The 26,688-nt window shown below is 43.7% G+C and overlaps 1 protein-coding gene across 2 annotated transcripts in view; it reads left to right on the top strand.

The window, feature by feature from the left end:
• Positions 1-24,439, top strand: part of CLUL1 (clusterin like 1) — a 75,963-nt gene extending 51,524 nt beyond the window's left edge. The window contains exons 6-8 of one of the 2 annotated variants that reach the window (XM_073676711.1): positions 16,539-16,658; positions 22,144-22,358; positions 24,161-24,439. In XM_073676711.1, coding sequence (XP_073532812.1) covers positions 16,539-16,658; positions 22,144-22,358; positions 24,161-24,319 — 494 coding nt within the window. In that variant the 3' untranslated portion in view covers positions 24,320-24,439. The remainder of the gene's footprint in view (positions 1-16,538; positions 16,659-22,143; positions 22,359-24,160) is intronic. The other variant, XM_073676712.1, reaches the window with a different exon arrangement.
• The last annotated feature ends 2,249 nt before the right edge of the window (positions 24,440-26,688 follow it).

The raw sequence follows: 26,688 nt of genomic DNA, 5'->3' as shown, positions 1-26,688 counted from the left end.
AAAAATTCAAAACATCACTTGGCTGCAACACATTTTGGAGTATGATCCTTTCATATGGCGTAAGGCTGGACATAACAATATAAGAAAGAATATGTACCAATAAGTCCTAGCATTAAAACCATCTGTCTAATCCTGGGTAGGTCCCCCTCATATTGTTAAAACCAGTCAAAGCATGGAATTTAACCCTTTAGAAAGGATCTATCACCAGTTTGATCATGGAGGGCTGAATAAAAAATAGTTTTTATTTTTTAAAGTCTTCACTCCGTTGCAGAGATATTAATTCGTAAAGTTCAGGTTATAATTTATGATAAGCCCAACTGGGCGTTAGCAGAGATTCTTCTCTGAGGGAGTGTACTTCTTCCCCTGCATGAGGTTGACCAATCATAAGCAGCAGGCGTCTTCCAGGGGAAAAAAGAACACAATCGCTTAAAATGGGCTCTCTCATGTATGAGACATGTAATTTCAGCATACTCTCCTCACTGATATCACTGCAAACTGTTGGGAGCAAAGCACAAATGAGTGTGAATACTAACACGACTTCAACTTTCATCTCCCAACAGCCAATTTTGAGGAAGAGACAAAAAAACAGAGCTGACAGCATTGTGAGAACAGAGCAGTAGGGGTATTTGTGATGAGACAAAGCTCAGCTCAGCTGTGGTGCTCCCACACTGGCTTCCAGGAAAGGAAAGTTGAAGAAGTGTTAGTAATCACATTCAGCTCTGCTCTGGACACTTTGTAATTATACATAGTTCTCAGTGAGACCAGTGAGGAGAGCAGATGGTCATTATATGTCTAACACCTGAGAAAACCTGTTCTAAGCTATTATGGGGGCGTGTTTATGCAGGTAAAGACGTACACTCCCACAGAGACAAATTTCTAGTAAGGCCAAGTTGGGCTTGTCATAAATTATAGCCATAAATTATTTATTTTTACGGTCGACATTTAAAGGATTGTTTTAAAAACCACCGTTCACTTTACCATATTATGTACAAGAGAATGTGAAAAAGTTCCAAGTGAAGTAAAATGATGAAGTTTTTTTTATGTTTCATTTTCACAGCAATGTGTGGTAAAAATGACCTAGCAATATGAATATGATTCATTCTGAATTTTGAAAACCATTTGGTATGTGTAACCATTTTAAGTCAGCTTTTTTATTTTCGGCCAATGGAGCTGTGAGAGGGCTTGTATTTGAATGATGAGCTGAAGTATTAATGGCACCATTTTGGGGTTCATACTAAGTTTCGATTACTTTTTCTTGCATTTTTGTGAGAGGTGCGGTGACCAAAAAATATATATATTTTTTTCTGTACAATGTTTATCGCACAGATTGTACAATTTTATATTTTGAGGCATTTGACTGTTCAAACTCGACAATACCAATTATATATATTTTGTATTTTTAAATGTCTTCATTTTTAACTTGAGAAAACAAGGGTGAATCAAGTTTTTATTTTTTTTTTTTAAAAATGTATACTTATTTTCTATTTATACTTGAACTTGCGATACTATAGTATTGCAGTATATAGTCAAAATCCTTAGTACCAACATGGCAGTGATAGAGACCTTTAGCAGGAACCCTGCTATTATGACAACTCATCGATTCCCCTCGATCACATTGTGGTGAGTAGGAGGATGGCTGACTCCTGGAAGGGATGTCCAAGTGGGATCATGCGGATTAAATGCTGCTGTCAGTGACTGACAGTGGCATTAAAGGGGTTAACAGCAGGCAGCAAAGACCGATAGCTGCTGTTAACAGCAGATGCCAGCTCAGTGGCACAGCTTCCATCTGCTGTTTGTAGAGCAGGCATACCAGCTCCATGACTGATGGTCACACTCGGACCAGATTCATGATGGATCTAACTGTCATGGAACTTTTAAGGGTTAAAAGTAGAGATCAACGGATCTGCCGAGATTCAAATTCGGTAAATCAAGTTGATTTTACAGGGAAATTTGATTAACAACGACGATATTTGAAGCCAATTCAATGTTCCTTACTATGGTCTGGAGTGTCTCTGGACATTAGAGCATAATAAATGTAGAAAAAGACTTCTGGCATGGTGCGCAGGAACATCAGTTCTAGTAGTGACAGAAAACCCAGACTGAAGTCAAGAGACCGAAGAGGATGAAAGCGACGGAATAAAGGATAAAGAAAAAGTGTTGGAGAACCAGACAGTGTGCTAGGGGACAGGTGAGCAGTGAGTATTATTATTATTTTCTAACACTTTGCCTGGCCCTCGACAGTTCAGCAAAATGGCAATCGCAGCAAGCCGTTAATTTGCTGAATTTGCGTGGAACGAATTATAAAAAAAAAATCTGGGAGAACACAAATTTCTGTAAAATTTGTGAATTCAATTTCACTAGAATACGTTTGCTCATCTCTACTTAAAAGACATGACAGGATATTCTATGGTGTCTGCCACCAACAAGTTAGCAAGAGATCCTTTAAATCCTTTAAATCTAGGCAGTTGCAATGTAGAGCCACCATAGATCAGACTTGTTTCCCATTTCAATCTGAGAAATATGAAGACTTAGTCAACACTAAAAACTCCTTGTTACACTTTTCAAACCATTTCCATCATACTAGCATACCTAACATACTAGCCTTTTGCTCCCTATGTGCTTCAATGAGCCTGTCTGACCATGTCCCTGATTGTCTTTCAGTGAACCACTTTTGGTAGGTACTCATCACTAGGAACACTGTATATAATGTGCCATCTTTAAGATGCTCTGACCCAGCCTTATAGCAAATTGGCCCTTATCAAACTTGCTCAGATCCTTATTCTTTCCATTTTTCCTGCTTCCACTACATCAACTTCAAAAACTGAAGTTTTATCCCTTGTCAGCTGCCATCGTGATAAGAGATTATGAATAGTGATGAGCGAACGCGCTCGCCACTACTCGGTACTCGCCCGAGCATCATGGTGCTCGACAAGCTCGGCGAGTATTTCCGGGTTGCTCGGGTCCCCTCCCTGCATGTTTGGTGCTCTTTAGAGAGCCAATGAACATGCAGGGATTGCCTGCCATGCACTGTAATTTCGTAGCCATGTTGGTTGTGGGAATTACAGTGATTGGCTGGCCGCACAGCGTCATCAGGTCTATATAAGACCTGACGCCGCCATGCTCGTCACAGTCACTCCAGATCAGACAGTGTAGGGAGAGCTGCTGCTGTGTCAGGGAGAGATTTTATCGTGTATTAGGTAGTGTAGGGAGAAAAAACGTACATTACACATATCCATCTTAACAAACAGTCCTTTTGAGGACTAACTAATCCATCTGCAGAGATATCAGGCAGGCAGTGTATATAGGCAGGCAGGCAGGGTATATAACAGACTGCAGTGCACATAGGACAAGAGGCTCCATTCCAGTTCTGCCTTCTGCTGCTGTTATATTTCTAGAAATAGGCCCAGGTCTCAGGGGCCAGGAATAATTTTTTTTGCATCTTAATCCTCATAATTTGCTTAAAAAGCAATGCAAAGAACACTGTTTTTCTGCGCCATTTGCTTGTTGGCACTGCAGAATACAGCCACGTCCTTTCCATATTACAGCGCTAAAAATCCAGCTATTTAAAACTGTGTTTTCTCCGTCACACGGATCACATATACATTTTCAGAAAATACTGCCATTTCTGGCCTCCATTAAAAAACATTTTCAATGTGTCAGTGAAGCAATTGACACCAGATTGCTGTTCAAAATAGTTACCTACAGGTCAGGTATTTAAAACTGTGTTTTCTCCGTCACACAGCTCACATATGTGTTGTCAGAAAATACTGCCATTTCTGGCCTCCATTAAAAATTTCCTTTAGTGTGTCAGTAAAGCAATTCACACCAGTTTGCTGTTCAAACTACTTACCTACAGGCCAGGTATTTAAAACTCTGTTTTCTCCGTCACACGGATCACATATATGTTGTCAGAAAATACTGCCATTTCTGGCCTCCATTAAAAATTGTCAGCAAAGTTTTTGACACTAGTTTGCTGTTCAAAACAGTTACCTACAGGCCAGGTATTTAAAACTGTGTTTTCTCCGTCACACGGATTACATATACGTTTTCACAAAACACTGCCATTTCTGGCCTCCATTAAAAAAAAATTTCAGTGTGTCAGTGAAGCAATTGACACCAGATTGCTGTTCAAAATAGTTACCTACAGGCCAGGTATTTAAAACCGTGTTTTCTGCGTCACACAGATCACATATACGTTTTCAGAAAATACTGCCATTTCTGGCCTCCATTAAAAAACAATTTCAGTGTCTCAGTGAAGCAATTCACAGCAGTTTGCTGTTCAAACTACTTACCTACAGGCCAGGTATTTAAAACTCTGTTTTCTCCGTCACACGGATCACATATAAGTTTGCTCCAAACTCAGTCATTTGTAGTGAGCGTGGAAGATACTGTCCTCTATTTAAAATGGGCAAGCCAAGTGGCAAGGGACGGGGAACTGGACGTGATGGTAATGGTGCATGCAGAGGCCGAGGACAAGGCCGTGGGCAAGCCGAAATTGTGCCACAACAAACACGCACATCTTCTCGTCTGACCTTCTTGTCCCAATTTCTAGGGGACCGCAGCACACCACTATTGAACCCAGAGCAGTGTCAAAAGGTTGTTGGTTGGATAGCGGATAATGCTTCCAGTCACTTAGCCACCACCACCACCACCACCCTGTCTTCCACACGGTCAAGTCTCAGTAGCCGTGAGTCTGGACCGCATATTCCTCACCCTGATCCTCCTTCCTCCCACCATGCCGAGTACCCAGAGAAAACTGATCCCACACTTGGACACTCTGAAGAGCTGTTCACTTTTCCATTTATAGATTCAGGCCTCTCGCCCAGTCCACTTGAAGTGGGGCAAGAGGAGATTGCGCGTAGCGATGCCCAAATATTTGAGCAGCCACGGTCACATGAAGGCGACGGTGGGAAAGTGTCACAAGAAGTCGACGATGATGAGACACAATTGCCAGAAAGTCAGGAGGAGGACCAGGGTGCGAAAGTGGAAGACGAGGTGGTGGACGATATAGTAACTGACCCAACCTGGCAGGAGGACATGCAGAGCGAGGACAGCAGCACACAGGGGGAGGGAGGCAGAGCACCCCAACAGGCAGGAAGAAGCAGTGTGGTGGCCGCAGACAGAAGGTAGGCAACCGTTCCCCGTAACACCAACACGAAGGAAGTTGCCAGTACAACTGTTAGGTCTTCCCGAGTCTGGTTGTTTTTTAAAGACTCTGCCGATAACCCCAAAAAGGCCATTTGCACGACCTGCCAGGCCATCTTCAGCAGGGGTGGCAAAACAACCAGTCTGACCACCACCAGCATGATCAGGCACATGGCAGCAGGGTCCAGGAACATTGTCTGTGGGTGGCACCATTGCTTCTTCTGCTGTTGTGGATGCAAGCCAATCCCCTGTCCATGGTGCATGCGAAGATGCCTCCTGCCCTGCACCTGTCGTTGCACACTCTCAAGTAGCAGCATCAGGAAGCACATCCATGTCCTTGTCCCAGCGCAGCGTTCAGTTGTCCTTGGAACGCAAGCGCAAATATGCAGCCATTGCCCCACAGGCCACACTACTAAATTCTCACATTTCACGACTGCTTGCGCTCGAAATGTTGCCTTTTAGGCTCGTGGAGACGGAAGCATTCCGCAACCTGATGGCGGCGGCCATCCCTCGGTACTCGGTCCCCAGCCGACACTATTTCTCCCGATGTGCCGTCCCCGCATTACACAAGCACGTGCCCCAAAACATTAGCCTTGCTCTCAACAACGCAGTTACCGGTAAAGTCCACCTAACCACGGACACGTGGACAAGTGCTTGTGGGCAGGGACGGTACATCTCGCTGACGGCACACTGGGTTAACGTAGTGGAAGCCGGGACCCAGTCGGACCTTGGGACGGAACACTTCCTCCCGACGCCAAGGATTGCGGGCCCTAGGTCAATCAGGGTTGCCCCCACGGTCTACAGCTCCTGCACCTCATCCTCCTCAGCCTCCTCCTCCTTCATCTCCGAAATGACCACATCAGTCACAAGCTGGAAGCACTGCAGCACTGCCTTGGCCAAGCGGCAACAGGCTGTGCTGAAGCTAATATGCTTAGGTGAAAAAACGCACAATGCTGTAGAGTTGTGAACAGCTCTGAAAGAGCAGGCAGATCTGTGTCTCACACCACTGAACCTGCAGCCAGGCATGGTCGTGTGTGACAATGGCCGGAACCATGCCTGGCCCTGTCACACTGTCACAGAATACTGGAGGTAGGGGGCCTAAACTGACCCTAAGCTGGGGCCCTGACTAATCCCTCATCCTGGAGGTACTGTTAAAGGTACAGAGGTCCAGGCCGCCAGCGTAACCCCTACCTCCTGAGGATCCCTGCACCACAGTAATCTAGTCCTGAGAAGGACCCCGATAACAACAATTGGGAACCAGCGATAATATGCCCACACACAGTATTTATACGAACGAGACAGTACAAGGGAAAAACCAAAACCACCTTGCATACAACTTCAACAAAACTACAACAGAGGGAACACCAACGGGAAAGGAGATAAATGATAAAGCGAGGAAAGGGAAATAACACTTTCAAATACACTTATCTCAGCAACTCCAAACACCACGATCCGCTCTGTAAGTCTGAATGAAAAGCTTTCACCGACACCTCACAAACAGACCTGCAGGAATATAAAGGAGTCTCACTAACGAAGCATTGATTGCAGCTGGGCGAGGCTGGACCTCAGCTAGCCCAGAGAGAGAGAGAATTAACTCCTTCACTGCCGAGAAAACACAAAGCACCAACAAGTCAGCTGCGAGAAGTCAGGCTGTGTACTCGTGACGATCTTCGTGGCAACACACCCGTGACAGTACCCCCCCTTCTACGAGGGGCCTCCGGACCCTCAGGGCCAGGTTTATCCGGGTGAGTCGTGTGGAAGGCCCGAACTAATCGGTCTGCGTTAATATCCGACGCAGGAACCCACATCCTCTCCTCAGGACCATACCCCTTCCAATGAACCAAGTACTGAAGGGACCGGCGATTAAAGCGTGAATCAATGACCCTCGATACCTGGAACTCCAAGTTACCATTGACAACCACAGGAGGGGGAGGTAAAGGTGACGGTACCACCGGCGCCACATACCTCTTAAGCAATGATCTGTGAAACACGTTGTGAATTTTAAACGTAGGGGGGAGGTCAAGACGGAATGCCACCGGATTAATAACAGAACTGATTCTGTACGGCCCGATGAACCTGGGACCCAGTTTCCAGGAGGGAACCTTAAGTTTAATATTCCTGGTAGACAACCATACCTGATCGTTCACACTTAGGTCCGGACCAGACACTCTCCTCCTATCAGCCATACGTTTGTATCGGTTCCCCATAGTATTCAGATTCTTCAGCACCCCTCTCCATACTGAAGCGAGAGATGAGGAAAATCGTTCCTCCTCCGGAACCCCCGAAGAGCCCCCCCTACTGAAAGTACAAAACTGGGGGTGAAAACCATATGCCCCAAAAAACGGGGACTTACCAGTGGACTCGCTTCGCCTATTATTGAGAGCAAACTCTGCCAGAGGTAGGAAAGAAGCCCAGTCCTCCTGGTTCTCTGACACAAAACACCGAAGATATGTCTCCAAGCTCTGGTTCATACGTTCCGTCTGACCATTGGTCTGAGGATGAAAAGCCGACGAGAATGACAAATGCATCCCCCGCCGTGCACAAAACGCCTTCCAGAACTTGGACACAAACTGAGACCCCCGATCAGACACCACCTCGGAGGGTACCCCGTGAAGCCTCACAATCTCCCCAATGAACACCTGCGCAAGAGTTTTAGCATTAGGGAGAGCCGGAAGAGCGATAAAATGTGCCATCTTGCTGAACCTGTCCACTACAACGAGTATGACCGTTTTACCCGAAGACGGAGGGAGGTCCGTAATAAAGTCCATAGACAGATGAGTCCAAGGACGCTCCGGGATCTTCAAAGGTAAGAGGGCCCCAGACGGACGGGTATGTGAGGTCTTAGAGCGCGCACAAACCCCACAGGACGCGACAAAAGTTACCACCTCTTTATGTAAGTTAGGCCACCAAAACCGACGCGAGAGGAGATCCACAGTTGCTTTACTCCCCGGGTGTCCTGCAAAAACTGAGTTATGGTGTGCCTCGATCACCTTTTGTCGCAACTGATCTGGAACGAACAGTCTCCCCGGAGGTCCAACAGGGGCGTCCCCCTGAGCCTCCAATATCTCCTCCTCCAGCTCAGAGCATACTGCCGAAACCACCACCCCCTCCTGAAGAACAGGAATCGGGTCGTCCGTATTCCCGGCCCCAGGGAAACTACGAGATAAGGCATCCGCCTTTACATTTTTAGACCCAGGACGATATGTAACGACGAAATTAAACCTGGTAAAAAACAATGACCACCTAGCTTGTCTGGGATTCAGACGTTTAGCGGACTCCAGATATAGCAGGTTCTTGTGATCGGTGATGACGGTGACCGGATGAACTGCCCCCTCCAAAAAATGGCGCCACTCCTCAAAAGCTAACTTAATGGCCAGGAGTTCCCTATTGCCGACATCGTAATTCCTCTCAGCGGACGACAATTTTTTAGAGAAAAAGGCGCACGGATGCCACTTACCAGGGGACGAACCCTGTGACAATACTGCTCCCACCCCTACCTCGGAAGCGTCTACCTCTACAAAGAATGGCTGAGACGCATCAGGTTGAATGAGTATGGGTGCCGAGGCAAAACATTTTTTCAAGGAGGAGAATGCTTGACAAGCCTTGTCAGACCACCTAGAAAAATCCGTCCCCTTTTTAGTCATGTCTGTGAGAGGCTTAACCACGGACGAGAAATTACGAATGAACTTCCGGTAATAGTTAGCAAACCCCAGGAAACGTTGTAGTGCCTTAAGATTCTCCGGCCGATCCCACTCAAGAACTGCCCGCACTTTCCCAGGGTCCATACGAAAACCGGACGCAGAAACCAGGAAGCCTAAAAACTGGAGTTCCTGTACGGCGAACACACACTTTTCCCACTTGGCATACAGTTTATTATCCCGCAAGATCTGTAACACCTGTCTAACATGCTCCTGATGAGACACCAGATCCGGCGAGTAAATTAAGATATCATCCAGATATATGACAACAAACTGTCCCACCAGGTGGCGAAAAATATCATTAACAAAGTGTTGAAACACCGCCGGGGCATTAGTCAGACCGAATGGCATGACAAGGTTCTCATAATGCCCCTCCGGAGTGTTAAAAGCCGTCTTCCACTCATCCCCCTCCTTCATCCTAATCAAATTGTACGCCCCCCTGAGATCCAACTTAGAGAACCATTTGGCGCCCACGATCTGATTAAAGAGATCGGGAATAAGTGGGAGCGGATACGGATCTCGGACCGTAATCCGATTAAGTTCACGGAAATCCAGGCAAGGGCGTAGGCCTCCATCTTTCTTCTTAACAAAGAAGAACCCCGCGGCCACCGGTGAAGATGAAGGTCTAATATGCCCCTTAGCCAGACTTTCAGAAATATAATCCTTCATGGCCTGCCTCTCAGGACCAGAAAGGTTATACAACCTAGCTTTAGGTAACTTGGCCTCAGGGAGCAGTTTTACAGAACAGTCATACTCGCGATGAGGAGGTAGTTCCTGACACCCATTCTCCGAGAATACATCCTCAAAGTCTGCCAGAAATGGAGGTAAGACCCAAGGAGTAACCGCACCGATGACCGTGTTCATGCAGTTTTTATTACAGAATTTACTCCATTGGCTTATCTCTCTGGTTTGCCAATTAATAACAGGGTTATGCTTAGCTAACCAAGGAAGGCCCAACACTATAGGAGTGGGAAGACCCTCCAACACGTAGCAAGACAACAGTTCTTTATGTATTGCCCCCACTTGAAGTTTTACGCCATGCACAGCTTGCAAAAAACTTCCCTGACCGAGAGGCCTGGCATCGATCGAGAATATGGGGATGGGTTTAGCCAACTCACTCAATCGCATACCTTGAACCCGGGCAAACCGAGCATCAACCAGATTAGCCCCGGCCCCACTATCCAGAAGAACAGATATCCTCTCAGTTCTCGTACCCACCACCACCTCCGCCGGTACGAGAAACTGAGACGAACCTAGGGACGAAATACCTACTCCCAGATTGCCGTCCACCACACAACCTGGGATCAACAGTTTTTTCGACGACTCTTTACTCAGCAAGGGGCGGGATGGACACCCCCCAATAAAATGTCCCTTTTTCCCGCAGAGGAAACACCTTCCTGTCTTATGGCGCACCACCGGTCCCCTTCCCCGAAATGATGTCCCTCCTAATTGCATAGGCTCCTCCGGACTGACCAGGGGAACCACCATATGAGGGGACCTTGTAAGAGGTGGAGACATTACAGGGGGTAGAGTTATCCCGCACCTCTCCCGAAGCCGTCTGTCAACGCGAATAGCAAGGGCCATAGCGGCTTCCAGTGACGCGGGAGAGTCATACTGTGCCAACACATCCTGTAATTTGTCGGATAAACCATGACAAAACTGGCTCCTAAGAGCCGGGTCATTCCACTGGGTGTCCGTGGCCCACCTACGGAACTCCGAACAGAATTCCTCCGCCGGACGATCTCCCTGCTGAATCCTACGTAACTTAGACTCAGCAAGGGAGATCCGATCTGGGTCATCATATACGAGTCCCAAAGCAGCGAAAAACCTATCCACTGACTGGAGAACTGGGGAGCTAGGGGGAAGAGAGAACGCCCAAGATTGTGGGTCCCCTTGTAGGAGCGAGATGACAATTCCCACCCTTTGTTCTTCACTGCCCGATGACCGAGGCCGCAGCCGAAAGTACAATTTGCATGCCTCCCGGAAAACAAAAAACTTGTCCCGCCCCCCAGTGAACCTGTCAGGGAGAGCTACTTTAGGTTCTGGTCCGGCTTGCTCCAGAGGATGCAAAACCTTGGACCTAACGTCCGCCAGCCCCATGGACAAACTCTGCAACTGCTGAGCTAGACCGGCTACTGGATCCATGGTAGCTGGAGAAAAACTAAGTTGGTCGGTGAAAATGTCACACTGTCACAGAATACTGGAGGTAGGGGGCCTAAACTGACCCTAAGCTGGGGCCCTGACTAATCCCTCATCCTGGAGGTACTGTTAAAGGTACAGAGGTCCAGGCCGCCAGCGTAACCCCTACCTCCTGAGGATCCCTGCACCACAGTAATCTAGTCCTGAGAAGGACCCCGATAACAACAATTGGGAACCAGCGATAATATGCCCACACACAGTATTTATACGAACGAGACAGTACAAGGGAAAAACCAAAACCACCTTGCATACAACTTCAACAAAACTACAACAGAGGGAACACCAACGGGAAAGGAGATAAATGATAAAGCGAGGAAAGGGAAATAACACTTTCAAATACACTTATCTCAGCAACTCCAAACACCACGATCCGCTCTGTAAGTCTGAATGAAAAGCTTTCACCGACACCTCACAAACAGACCTGCAGGAATATAAAGGAGTCTCACTAACGAAGCATTGATTGCAGCTGGGCGAGGCTGGACCTCAGCTAGCCCAGAGAGAGAGAGAATTAACTCCTTCACTGCCGAGAAAACACAAAGCACCAACAAGTCAGCTGCGAGAAGTCAGGCTGTGTACTCGTGACGATCTTCGTGGCAACACACCCGTGACAGGCCCATGTGCTTAACCTCATGGTTCAGCGGTTTCTCAAATCCTACCCGGAGCTGCCGGATCTGCTTGTTAAAGTATGCCGCCTGTGTGCCCATTTTAGAAAGTCAGCTACAGCTTCCGCCGCCCTTGCAGTGTTTCAGCAGCGTTTGCAGCTTCCGGCTCACAGACTGGTGTGTGATGTCCCCAGTGTGATGTCTACACTGCAGATGTTGGGAAGGATTTGTGAGCAGAAGAGGGCAGTTGTTGAGTACCAGCATCAACAAGGCCGTCGCTATTCAGTTCAGACTCCACACATAAGACCTCAGGAGTGGACATGGATGTCAGACATATGTACCATCCTCCAAAACTTTGAGAACTCCACCAAGACCATCCCGCTTCTCTGTCTTCTGAAATGCTCTCTGCTCACAATCAAAGAGGATGCATTGCAGGCGGAGCACGATGAGATGGAGCAAGGAACCATGCAGGGTGATTACACACAGCCAAGCCTCATCTCATCCCAACGTGGATTGGGTGACAATGAGGAAGAGGAGGAGGAGGAGGAAGGACAGGAGCTAGTTTTATGCACTATAGATGGTACTACCTGCACAGCTGTCATACCGTCTGTTCAGCGTGGATGGCCAGAGGACAGAGAGGAGGAGAGCATGGTCAGTCATCCTCTTGGTGAGGACACGGAAGTCTTGCCTGTTAGTAGTCTGGCACGCATGGCCGAGTTTATTTTACGCAAATTTGGGTTGCATCCAAATTTTTGGCAGCCCTTGCAGTCACTGGATACGCAATAACAGTATAGGAGACCCACTTGTTAATAATGGGAACAACAAAGCATAGCCAGCTGATGGCTCTCTAACAATAGCTAGGGCCGACTGCTGGCCTTTTAAGAATAGTAAGGGCCATCTGATGTCCCTATAAAAATAGGCTTTATGACTTTCAGAGTCCCTCCATCATAAATAAAACAGGAAGTGTCTGATGATGTGTTACACACCACATTGCCAGTAAGGTTGTAAAATGTTAAAATGACATTTCCCGGTGAATGCATTTGTCTTAAAAAATATTTAAAAAAAAAACAAAATAGGATCTTTCTTTAGTATAAAAAACAAAAACAGTGTCACCAATTTAACAACAATGCAATCACATTGTTCAGCTCATGCACCTCCTCCTCCATCTCAAAAATTACTTCAGTCACAAGCTGACAGCACTGCAGCACTGCCTTGGCCAAGCGGCAACAGGCTGTGCTGAAGATAAGATGCTTAATGCATAATTGACAAACCGCCCAGCGCTGCAGAGTTGTTGAAAGCTGTAACACAGCAGTCTTATCTGTGGCTCTCACCGTTGAACATACAGCCAGGCATGGTCGTGTGTGACAATGGGTGGAACCTGGTGACAGAGAAATGACAGCCGGGGTAGATACGGTTTCCCTCTATGCCAGTCCTTTCACCGAGCTAAAGAATATGGCTGTGGTGAAATACAACTCCCACTGAGAAGCTGTTTCAGATTGAAAAACATTGTGCCCACCAGAGGATTTGATTCTGAGGGCTAACCTTTCTCCCCCGCTCAAGAACCCCATAGCAGCTGCAAAGTTAGCGCTATCATGAACTTTCCTGAGGTAGAAGCCAAGGCACACCAGATGATTCTCTGGTGGGACCGTCCAACCCTGCCGAGAAGCAGTCCTGGCTAAGAAAAGTGTGTGGGAAGGTTCCCGGACACTCTATGGCTGCTTTTTTACTGAGGTGGAAACCCACGCAAACACGGGGAGAACATACAAAGTCTTTGCAGATGTTGTCCTTGCTGGGATTTGAACCCAGGATCCCAGCGCTGCAAGTCTTCAGTGCTAACCACTGATCCAATGTGCTGCCATTCACCCTCTAATATCTAACAGGCTGGAGAAACTTGCACCTGCTGCCACTCTATCTTCAGCTCCTTTGTGAGAAAATGTATTTGGGCAGCCACTCAGTCTACCAAATAAAATTTCTGAGAACGAAATTGGGGATGGCTTCGCTACTGGTACTGGGGGCAGTGCTAATACCATGGCGTCGTACCATAGTTTGTTGGAAATATTCCAGGCTGGTAGGAGGCAAGCAAATTCCCCCAGAAAAGTACCAGCAGTAATGTTCAGGGACCCGCGCTTGTAGAAGACGGAGACAACAGCGGGAGAAATAGTGACTGCTGGGGACCGAGTATGGACACGAGGCATGAGGCATGTGGTTGTGAAAAGCTTCCGCCTGCACGAGCCTAAAAGGCCACATTTCAAGTGCAAGCAGCTTTACAGGACTTCCTGTGAGAAATGACATGCAGTCCTTTCACCGAGCTAAATACAACTGTCAGCAAAAAAAGTTGTGGACTGGCTCTGTACCGTCCTTGGCCACATTCACCTGTCCACGTGTTTATGGTTAGGCGGTCCTTCCCAGTAAGTGCACTGGTGAGGGCACAGGTAATGTTGTGGGACCTGTGTTTGTGGAAGGCGGAGGCCATACCGGGAAATATAGTGGCGGCTGGGGACCGAGTATGGACACCCGGCCGCCGCCGGCATGAGGTTGTGAAAAGCTTCCACCTTCACAAGCTTAAAAGGCCATATTTCAAGTGCAAAAGCTGCCCAGAAATCTGGCAGTTTAGTGTTGCGGCCTCTGGGTGGGTGGGTGGCTGGCTGCATACTTGCACTTGCATTCCACGTAACAGAAAACTAAGCAGATGGTGGCCTCTATCATCATCATGGCCTCACCTCGGCACTATGAACTCTCCTGAAGGAGAAGCCAGGGCCCGCCGGAGGAGTCTCCGGTTCTCTGGTGGGCCCGTCCAACCCTGCCGAAAAGCAGCCCTGGCTAAGAAAAGTGTGGGGGAAGGTTCCCGGACACTCTATGGCTGCTTTTTTAATGTGGATCGGCCATGCTTATGCATGTTATTTCTCAAACCGCATTACAGATCAGGCCATTGTCCAACTCTGTATTCAAGAAATTAAATGCGCAAAGAAAGATGTGTGTGTGAGTCAAAGCACCACCGACAAGGGCGAGTTGATGTTGCACGGGCTGCCATTGCTTCTGCAACAAGCTGCATTACAGGACTTCCTGTGAGAAATGACATGCAGGCTAGATAGGGTTTGACTCTATGCCAGTCCTTTCACCGAGCTAAATACAACTGTCAGCATAAAAAAGCTGTGGACTGGCTCCGTACCGTCCCTGGCCACATTCACCTGTCCACTTGTTTGTGGTTAGGCGGTCCTTCCCAGTAAGTGCACTGGGGAGGGCACGGGTAATGTTGTGGGACCCGTACTTGTGGAAGGCGGAGGCGATACCGGGAAATATAGTGGCGGCTGGGGACAGAGTATGGACACCCAGCCGCCGCCGGCATGAGGTTGTTAAAAGCTTCCACCTCCACAAGCTTAAAAGGCCATATTTCAAGTGCAAAAGCTGCCCAGAAATCTGGCAGATTAGTGTTGCAGCCTGTGGGTGGGTGGGTGGCTGGCTGCATACTTGCACTTGCATTCCAAGTAACAGAAAACTAAGCAGATGGTGGTATCTATCATCATCATGGCCTCACCTCGGCACTATGAACTCTCCTGAAGGAGAAGCCAGGGCCCGCCGGAGGAGGGCAAGGGTGATGTTGTGGGACCCGTGCTTGTGGAAAGTGGAGGCGATACCGGGAAATATAGTGGCGGCTGGGGACCGAGTATGGACACCCGGCCGCCGCTGGCATGGGGTTTTGAAAAGATTCTGCCTCCACGAGCTTAATAGGCCACATTTCAAGTGCAATCAGCTGTCAAAAATTTGGCAGTATAGTATTGCAGCCTGTGGGTGGGTGGGTGGCTGGCTGCCTGCATACTTGCGCTTGCATTCCAAGGAATGGGGTAGGGACAACTGAATGCTGCAGTGGGACGTGGACGGTGATTGTTGCAAGTCTGCAACGACAGGTGCATGGCGGGAGGCATCTTCGCATGCGCCAAGGATCACTTATGATGGGCACACTTTTAGGCAGTGACCTGGAAGTCAGAGATGCTTCCAGAGGTCTTCCCCATGCTGTTCCCATGTCTTTTCAGCACTGTATGCATGTGTCTGATGATGTGTCACACAACACATGGCCAGATAAGGTTGTAAAATGTTAAAATTACATTTCCTGGTGAATGCATTTGTCTTGGTTGAAAGCAATGCAAAATTGCAAAAACGCATCAAAAAAGCAACGTGTGAACATAGCCCAAGCTGTGGAGGAGTATTTTTGGTTTTGGTTATTTATTTTGCCTTCTATAGAAGTCATTACCCTGGAAAGGATGTTCCTTAACATATTTCCCAGGAAAATCCATTTTGGTGTCGTTTTCGTATGTTTTATTGTGAGTCCATAAAAGTGGCGTAATACTCTGACAACGTTGTTAACAGCAGTGACCTGGGAGTCAGAAATGCTTCCAGGGGTCTTCCCCATGCTGTTCCCATGTCACTTGAGCACTGTTCCCATCGATTTGGGCAATTTTTAGGCCCTCTGCAGACCGCCGGGGGGAGACGCCTGAAAAATCCTCGAGTTTCACATAGACTTACATTGGGCTCATTGCTCGGGTCGAGCACCCGAGTATTCCAATTTGCTCGACCCGAGCAACGAGTACCCGAGCATTATGAATGATATTAACTTCACCTGTCTGGTTTTCATTTATGAGCTAATCAGTATATATAACTATACAGTATATTCAAAGACAGGCAAAGAAACCAACCACAGCTAAAACCACTATGCACGCTGCATCTGCACATTTATCCTACTTTTCCACTGAGACTCCTTTCACAAAATTTGCCCTTTCTCCTTATGACATCTGATTCAGCTCAGAAAAACTGAAAAAAATAATTTTTGAAATGCATTTTTTTCTATTTGATTTAGTGAAATTACTTGTTCTTTGAATGTTCTGAACATGTGTTATAGACTCCCCAGTTCATTCAAGATCCATGCCAAGCAAAATATTGTGCAATGAACTTCAAAATGCTTCAGAATGCCTGCTGTTTCAGAAGAGATGTCAGCTATGCTATGAATCTGTGATGAAAGGTATAGTAATGTATTCACATTTATTAAAGTTTCCAATTCAAATGATTAGCAAGCAGCAACAAATATATCTACAAAGTGGGAATTAGAGCTCATAATTAAAGATAATCTGGCAGAAGGTTCTTGTTCCCCAAAATGCCAACACTTCCTGATCATTCTCCTGCTGCCATCTCCAAAGGCATCTTTAGGAGCTGTAAGAGGTTATTAAAACTTAATTCAATTAGGTAGTAGTTGTGCTTTAATGGACAAAAAATGTTCCATTTACCCCTTGCCTCATTAGTCAATTTTCATTTTTATGTTTGCATTTTTTCCTCCCCTTCCAAGAGCTATAACTTTTTTTTTATTTTTCGTCAACAAATAAGGGCTTGATTTTTTTGTCACAAATTGTACTTTTGAATAACACCATCCATTTTACCATACAATGTAATGAAAAATGGTTAAAAAAAATGCAAATGGGCTGATATGGTAAAAAAAATGCAATTATGCCATTGTTATTTCTGTTTTCTATTTATGGGTTTTATTGTATGGTAAAAATAAGTAGCATAAATCTTTAGGCCAGTATGAACAGAGCGATACCAAACTTAGCTTTGATTTAAAAAAAAAATGTAAGTTTGTAAAAGAAAACAAAATTTAAATTTTGGTTTGTGCTGACATTTTCACAGACACGTAATGTTTTTATTTTTCCATCAATCGAGCTGTGTGAGGGCCTGTTTTGTGGTAGAAACAACATTTTGATAGCTCTAAATTGCATTTTTTAGGGAGGTTTGGTGAATGATAAACAAAATTAGGCATTCTAAGATTTTTTTTTGTCTTTACAGCATCTACTGTATTGGTTAATGAATTTTATATTTTGATAAACCAGACTTATACCTACCCAGTGATATCATAAATGTTTTTTTTAATTATTTCTACAGGGCTATACTCACGGCTATTAAATCAGATGATGGCTGAATAACAACAGCACTCATCTGCCAGGAAAAAAAAGCAGGCTCAACTCCTGAGCCTGCTGCATTCATCCTCTGCTGATGAGCACCATATACTGTATGTATGTTGCTCGTTGTTAAGGGCTTAAAGTAGCTACAGGAATTTCTCGCAAGCACTGTTTTTTTACTATATGTGACAACAATCTTCTGTATTCTTTATTGTTGATTTGATCCGAGAACAGAGCGTGCGCTGTCATTGTGCACATCACGTGGGGACTAGCCCAACCCCTGAAATGAGTGTCACTGATGACACTTCGTTTCAGGGAAGGGGCAGGGTCTGCGGCAGTAACAGCAGCCTCTGCCCCCTGATGATGCTTCATTTGAGTATCCCAGCATGCACTTGGATATTCAAACAAAGCGTCATCAAAGAGGAAATAAGAAAATAAATAGAATAGCAGTTAAATATTGTAGTTAGGGAAGGGCATGGAAATTTTAATGTAAGTAAATTAGAAAATAATTTAGATTATGGCACTAAATAGATAGAGATTTAGAACTAAAAAAAATTGCTTTGCCTTCTGACATTCCTTTTAATTTATTTCATGTCCAAGTGGGTATTACCAGAGAGATTTAACTGGAGGCGTGATCTTCTTCCTCTTTCTAACACTGACCAATCATAATCATGCAAGAACACACTACAATAACATTGACAAACAGTCTGTTCTCCTCACTGCATTGTGATGATATGTGATGGAGCACAGCAGAGCTAAGTGTGATTAATTGACAGCTTTCAACTCTCATCTCTGGCAGTCTCATTACAAACACTTCTAGTAGCTCTCCTCTCATAATGCTGCCAGCTTTGCCAATCATAACAGGCTTTCACATACAAAGGGGAAAAAGAGCCCACCCCTACAATAGCTTAGAACAGGCTTTGTGTGACATAATGACACAGCAGTCATTGTGGGGGAGGGGAAGTACAGCAGAGATGGCAGCACTACACTTGCTTTGACATTGCGAATGTGTGTTTGGTCCTGCCAATAAACGTGATTTTGGTCCAAATTAAATAACATAAAAAAGCGGTCTATAGGGCGCTAAAAAAATGAACACTAGAGGTGAAAAATTTTTTAGGGCTAAAAAATAAATTTATTGAGCCCTTTCCACAACGCGTTTCAATAGTGAACTATCTTCCTCAGGTGGTACCACCCCCACATTGAGTGCCAGTGATGAGAACTGAAAGCTGTCAGTTAATCACACTTAAAGGGGTATTCCCATCTCCAAGATCCTATAGCAATATGTAGTGGGTTTAATAATAATAATAATAATAATAATTATAATAATAATATTAGCAAATACCTCCAATTAGAACTGTAGTATAGTTTTTTTGATTCGCTAATCGCTATGTCTCTTTCCTCATGTGCAGGCATTGCAGGACCTTAGGTATCTATGGTTATGATCACTGATAAAGTGACAGCTAGTTGCTAGTGGTCATAACCATGGGTCCTAAGTCCTGCACATGAGGAACGAGACATAGCAAATCAAAAAAACTATACTACATTCTAATTGGAGGTATTTGCTAATATTATTATTATTACACCTACTACATTTTGGGATAGGATCTTGGAGATGGGAATACCCTTTGAACTCTGCTGTGCTCCATGCTCCATATGTTATCACTCTGCAGTGAGTAGGGCAGACTGTTTGCAAGTGTTATTGTGGGACATGTTTTTCTTTCCACCATTTGCTGTTGTTCCCTGCGTATGATTAGTCAGTGTAAGGGCCCACTCACACATCAGTTTTTCACATACAATTGCTATCCATTTTTCTCACGGATAGCATTCGCACCTTTTACAGTCTATGGGACTGTCCACACATCCATGATTTTTTGAGGACCAAGTGGTCCATGCAAAATCACAGATACATGTCCAATATTGATCCGAATATCAGATCAAACTTGGCAATTAAGGTCTGTGGGTCCGTGAAAATTTAATAGCACTCTGTGTGCTGTCCGTTTTTTGCTTACCAATAGATAGGAGAAGATGGAGACATTTTTTTTTATCAGTAAAAAAAACTTATGAAACGCTGACGTTAATCACTGGTGAAACTCGTTCCGTTTTTCTAGTACATAAAAAAACCCTCATGTTTGAATAAGGCTTTAGAAAAACAAAGAATTACATGCCCCCAGTGAAATCTCTCTGGTTATGGCCACTTAGACTTTAAAAAAAATTAACTGTTTAGGTGCCAACTACGTACTTTGATTGCTAATGCCTCCGCAACTGGGAGGCGAAATAAGAAAAAACAAACATTTTATTCTGCTCTGCAGTGCCTTTCGTATTGTGTGTCCAGTTCCACAATGAAAAATTTGGTAAAAGGTCCTCTTTAAAGGTGAAAAAACTACTGAAATGATTCCTCTTGGTATGATTTTTTTACATGACAAAAAACTGGCATTTTAACATTTAGACTTTTTATATTCACTGTAGTGTGAGTGATCAAAAGATCCCAGGTTCAAGCCCCTTAACAGGACTAAAAAAATAAAGTAAAAAATAGTAAAAGAGGTGCAAAAATATAAAATAAAAAATATAAACGCTTCAAAAATAAAGAAATTATAATATATTAAAAAATAAACATATTTCATATGATGACGTCCATAAAACTCCAATCAATCAATGTAGAAATTGATTTAAACAATATTGTAAATGCTAAAAGGAATAAAAAATTGAAACCCCAGAACTGCCAATTTTTGGTTGCTACACTCCCCCCCCAATTAAATGCAACAAAAGCAATCAACATATTGTATTTACTTAAAAATGGTAATAATAAAAGCTAAAACTCACTGTACAAAAACAAACCCTCATACAACTCCTTTGACAAAAAAATAAAAAAAATGACAGGTCTTGGAATAGCGACAAACAAAATGTTTTTTTTACAAAGCACAAAATTGCTTTTCACCAATAAAACATAAAGAAAAACCTTAAAGAGGTTGTCCACTACTAGAACAACCCCTTCTCAATGTTTGCCCCTGTTAAAATAAAAACATTTACAGTCACCTCCAGTCCCAGCGCCATTCCAGCGGTGTTATATGGGCCATGTGACCAATCAGCGCTGTCATCACTGTCCCCGCCTTCGGACGTATAAGTGATCAACAGGGAGTGAGCAGCCAGCTCGGTCCAATGTTGTTCCTGAAAAGTAGGACGAGTATCATGCAAGTGTCATGCGAGTACAATGTGATTTTTCTCACCTAGCATCCGTTTGACATCCATATGACATGCGTATGTAATCCGTATGCAATGTGTTTTTAACATTAGCTTTTACATACAGGAATTCTTGATGTTATTTCAAGCTAGTTTGCTAACTAATAAAACAATCTTAGATACAGATATAAATAGATGATAGATACTGTAGATAGCAAGCTAGATAAATACATAGATGTAAATGAGATATATAATCAGTGCAGTGTAGCTTACTGCACATGTATTAAGCTCATAATTAAATATGAAAAAAAAAAATTGATGTGTGGTACACCAAATTTTTAATAACCAGCTGAGGGAAAGCCGACAGCTGGGGGCAGATGTTTCTAGCCTGGGAAGGGGATAATAAACATGGAGCTTCCCAGGCTATTAATATCAGCTCACAGCTGTATACTTAGCCTTTACTGGTTATTAAAATGGAGGAACCCCCCAAAAAGTTACTTGAGGTCCCCCCTATAATTAATAACTAGCAAAGGCAAGGCAGACAGCACGGGGTGATATTAATAGACTAGGAAGGAGCCATGGATATTGGTTCTCTCCCAGACCAAGGACATCAGCTCTCAGCCATCACAGAAATGGCACATCCATAAGATGCAACAATTCTGGCGCTTAGCCTCTACTCTTCCCACTTGCCCTGGTGCGGTGGCAAGTGGGGTAATGGTATTGGGGTTGATGTCAGCTTTGTATTGTTAGCTGACATGAAGCCCAGGGATTAGTAATGGAGAGGTGTCTATAAGACGCCCCCATTACTAACTCTATAGTCATATTGTAAAAAATCCACATCCAGAATAAAGTCCTTCAATTGAAAGGAAGACACAGACTCCTTTATTTTAAATAAATACTCCCTGTCCCTCTTTTTCCCATTTTTTCTCTTTTTAAAACGCAAATGAGTATGAGTCCTAAAAGTTTGAAATCTCTGTAATCATACTGACCTGGAGAATCTTAGTCAGGTTATTTTTACCGCACACTGAACACCGTAAAGCAAAACCCCAAAAAATAATTATGGAATTTTGTTTTTTTTCAGCACTTTTCCCATTTATTTTTAGTACATTAGATTGAAAAATAAATGGTGTCATTCAAAACTACAACTTGTCCCACAAAAAAAAACAAGCCCCCATATGTCTCTGTTTATGGGAAAAAGGTTATGGCTCATGAAAGAAGGGGAGGAAAAATGAGAGCACAAAAAAAAAAAGAATGTTGAAAGGAGTAAGAGCTAAGGAGCTACAATCAGAGTAGTACAGTGCTAGAGATATTTAGAGATAATTCTAGCTACTAACAAATCTTTCCTCTCACCTGACCTGTGCTTCCTTGGATACCTACAAGACTGCCCTGATGTGATAGAGCTGCATTTGAAGTCTGAAGCAGCCTTCAAGTTGGTAAATGTATCTAGACAGCAATATGAGGATGTTACACAGATTGTCCAGCAGCACACCGAAGAATCATTTAACCTAGTGAGTCAAATGAAAGACCAGTTTGGATGGGTCACCGAACATACTAACATAACTTCTGACACAGACAGCATCTTCAATATAGAAAAGGTACTGCAAAGCATGCAAAAATATAAGTGTAAATAAGAATATAGCAATACCTTAGTATGAACAGCTTATCTGACCATTTTTCCTACATGAGAAAACTAATTTTCATTATAAGTACTTCCTATATCCATTCCTTTTGTCAGATCTTCTAAAAATGGTACAAAGACAAAGACCTGTTCTAGAAATATGAAGACAATGACCCCAATTGATTCATCATTTGCTTTTTTAAGAGATTTTTCTTTTTTTTTCTTGTCGTAGTCGGTGCTGGTTTTTGCACCAAATTCTTCAAAATGACACACGTGGATTGATGCATTTTGTTCAAAATCAAAGATAATCTTTTTTGTCTTTTACCTTTTTACTACTTTTTAAGCAAAAAGTCTCATGATTCTTTACAATGTCACATTTTAGTTTTCAACTGCGCAACAATAAAATTAGACAGATTTTGTTCTCTTGTAGGGTACTTGAGAACAATTACGCTAAATATTTTGCGAAATTTCAAAATGTCCCAAATGATGAATGAGGCTAAAATATCAAGATGAGAAAAGACAAACCTACATTGTCGACCCCCAAAAAGCAGACACAAACAAGTAAAAGCGAAAAACCAGGTCATAGATTCCCTTTAAAAAAGGTGCAAAGTTAAATAATGAATAAAGCACAAATATAAAAGTCACTAATAAAACCATTTTCATGGTATAAAAATGGCACAAAGACAATGATGAATTGGGGTATTTATCCTAACTATAATACTAAAAGGTGAGAGTTTGCAAAGGAACAATGTAAAGAGATGGGAACTAACTAATCATTATCTTTGCACCTTTTTTTCCACAGTAATGGTCCTTTTAGTGACTTTTAGGTTTTCTTTTTATTCATTATTTAATTTTGTGCTATTTTAAAGTTAACTTTTAATTACGTATTTAAGTATAATAATTAAATGATAATAATTGAATTAATTATTTAATTTTGTGCTTTTTTTTTTTTTAAAGGTTACTTGGTTTAGTCTAGTTTTTCCTGGGAGTTGACAATGTGGGCTTGCTTTTTCATTATTCAAATGTTTTAGTCTAATTCATCATTTGCGACTTTTCAGAATTTTGCAGAATTTTAGTGCAATTATACTCCAGGATTGTACTGGAGTATAAAGTATGTCTAATTTTACTTTTGCACACTTGAAAGTTTAACTTGTGACATTTTAAAAGATCATGCAACTTTTTGCCCTATAAATGCACAAAAAAATGTAGAGGACAAAAAAAAGAAATCTTTGATTTTACACAAAATTCATGAAGTAGGATTTAGTGAATAAATAGCAACAAATAACACAAGACAAAGAAGAAAAGTCACTTAAAAAAAATGCAAATGATGAATCAGTGCCTTGGTCTTCATTGTCCACCTATAGAGTTAGGCTAACAATGAGAAATAAATGTATTCCTCTAAGTATTATTAGCCCAAACAAAATAAATTCAAAACTGCCTATTATAAAACTATTATTGCACTTGTTAATTTAGTTATGGATAGTGTTGAGAGAATTTGTTCGGCATTTCAAATTCGGGTTCGTGTCCGGGGTTCTGGCTTGTTTGCGCCAAAAAATCCACCGATTTTTTGGCGCGAACAAGCCGGAACCCCGAACACGAACCCGAATTTGAAATGCCAAACAAATTCGCTCAACACTAGTTATGGATAGTTTCTCTAAAAAAAAAAAGTCTATTCTTATATTACGCCATTAACCTCTTCTTGCAGACCTTTGCTGTGTAACTTAGTTGTTGGGAAATCTGATGACATTCAGAAGTGCTTTTGTCTTTTCTCTTTTTCAGGTGTCATTCAGCCCAAATACCGACACAGTTGTAGAAGCAAGAATATTCTCTGCTAACAATTTTATTATATTGGTCCCAGCCAATATTGAAGTTGATAGTCCTCAGTTTATACAATACATTGTGGACAAATCATTAGAGTATCATAAAAACAATTTTTAAAAGAAACAACAGACCTCAGTTACTGTATTAGCAATTAAACTACTTCTATCCAAAATGTACTTCTGGCATGTAAAAGGAAATCCAGAAGAGATTCATATTAAATGTTTGGATTTAGTAAAATTCCAATTGTCCAGTCCAAGTTTTATGTCAGTACAGTACCATAAGGCTTAGAGGGAATCTGTCACAATAAACATGTAGTCCGATCTTCAGGCAGCGCGTTATGGAGTACGAGAAGCTGAGCAGACTTTACATGTAATTATTATCTCTGAGCTCACTTTCGCTCCTATGCAGTAGTGCAGTATGCCCACATACAGCCTGTGCACTCCATTATAGGGCATCTCCCAGAATCCTACACTTAGCGTACAGCAGACTGCTAGATGCTTTGGTACCATACATAGGACAGCCTATTTGCAGGCTTACTGTTGTTGAGTGAAAGCAAATTCAGAGGTAATAGTTAAATTGATATCTGTGTCTCTCCATGCATTACAGTGGTTCAGGGCCTTCATGGTGACAGAATCCTTTTACAGGTCTGTCATCCTAAAATCATTATTTATATTACGCTTATAGTCAGGGCCGTGACTCCGAGTAGGCAAGGGTTGGCACCTGACTAGGGCGCTACCACTTGCCTTCCTAGGAGAGTTCAATTTAAAAAAAAAAAACTCACTTAAAGGGAATCTGTCACCCCCCTACAATGGTACATAGACGGCAGGGTGAAGTGAGCAGGCGCGGGCTCTAGCCATGAAGACTGCATGTCACAGGGCACTGTGACGTGCAGAGGAGGGGTGAAATATTTTAATTAAAACAGTAGGCGAGATTTCTTCCCATTCCCAGACGGGAACACATGATAATCCAGAAGAAATAAAAAGCAATTTCACAGCCACAAGACCTCTAATATGAGGCATACAGGTAAGTAAAGATTCACATTTCTATCACCTGTATGCCCATATTAGAGGTCAGAAAAGTGCCAAGGGGTGACAGATTCCTTTTAAATAGTGCTGTGCCAGCAACCGGCCTGTACATTCCTTTCACCACCAGCATGCATCATAGTGACAACAGGACGCAGGCACACAGGTGAGCGGTGTCAGTGAGTCACTAATACTACTCTCTCTGCCTGTGCCATAGCCATCATTCCCTCCCTCCATTCAATTGCATTTGCGTGTTTAAAACACGAATACAATTGATGATGTGAGCATCGAGACAGAAGCAGAGGCGCTTTAGTCAGCTCCCTGCTCCACCTTTAACACTAGCAGAACACAGGCTACTTCCAGCCTGCGCTCTGAAGAAGACGGTACCACACAGGGGATGTTGGGAGCAATGACATCACTGTATTGTGCCACCCAGTGCCCACTGCTATACAAGACTGAAGTGGAGACAGAGGCGGCGTTAGACAGGAAGCCTAGATTAGGTGAGTATAAGCGTTTTTTTTCTTATATTATTTGACCTTTGAATGGGGGCTGTGGGGACATCAGATTGTATAAGGGGCTGTAGGGACATTATACTGGGGGCCGTGGTGGTCATTTTTTAAAGGGGGCTGTGATGGCTATACCGTATAGGGGGCTGTGGGGGTCATTATACTGGGGGCTGTGGTGACCATACTTTACAGTATACTGTACTCCACAGCCTCCTAAACAGTATGGTCACCACAGTCTCCACTATAATATCCACACAGTACCCTATAAAGAAAGCTTTGGTTACCATACTGTATGGGGTCTGTGGTGGACATCATACTGTATTGGGGGCTATGTGGTACATTATGGGGGAAGATTACATTATACTGTATATAAAAGGCTGTTATACTGTATGGGGACTGTGGGGGCAATGTGGTGGACATCATACTGTATGGGGGAATGCTATGATGGTGACTATATTGTGTGTGTGGGGGGATGTGGTAAGCATACTCTATGGGGGGCTATGGTGGATATCATACTGTATGTTAAGGCTGTAGTGGATATCATACCGTATGGGTCAGCAGGGGGGACATTATACTGTGTATAAGGGGCTGTGAGGGACATTATACTGTGTATAAAGTGCTGTGGAGGCCATTATACTGTATGGGGGACTGTGGTGGACATCATACTGTATGGGGGATTGTGGTTGAAATCATACTGTGTGGAGGGCTATGGTGAACATCATACTACATATGGGTGGCTGTAGTGACCATCATACCATGGAGGGGGGTAGTGTGAGAAAGGGGCACAGTTTGGAGAGGGCAGCATGGTGATCAGTATGACAGCATAGTGTGAAGAGAGGGTACAGTATAGATATAGGGGTGGTGAAGTGTGAAATGGGGGCACAGTTTGGAGGAAGGGGAAAAGTGTGGAAATAGAGAGAGTAAGGGAAAACAGTGGAGAGGGGACAGCCTTGGTATA

The sequence above is a fragment of the Phyllobates terribilis genome, unplaced genomic scaffold, assembly GCF_046119375.1.
Source record: "Phyllobates terribilis strain yellow unplaced genomic scaffold, ASM4611937v1 Scaffold_4__5_contigs__length_816908805, whole genome shotgun sequence".
In the NCBI taxonomy this organism is placed as follows: Eukaryota; Metazoa; Chordata; class Amphibia; order Anura; family Dendrobatidae; genus Phyllobates; species Phyllobates terribilis.
This window is presented reverse-complemented; position numbering and strand designations above follow the sequence as displayed.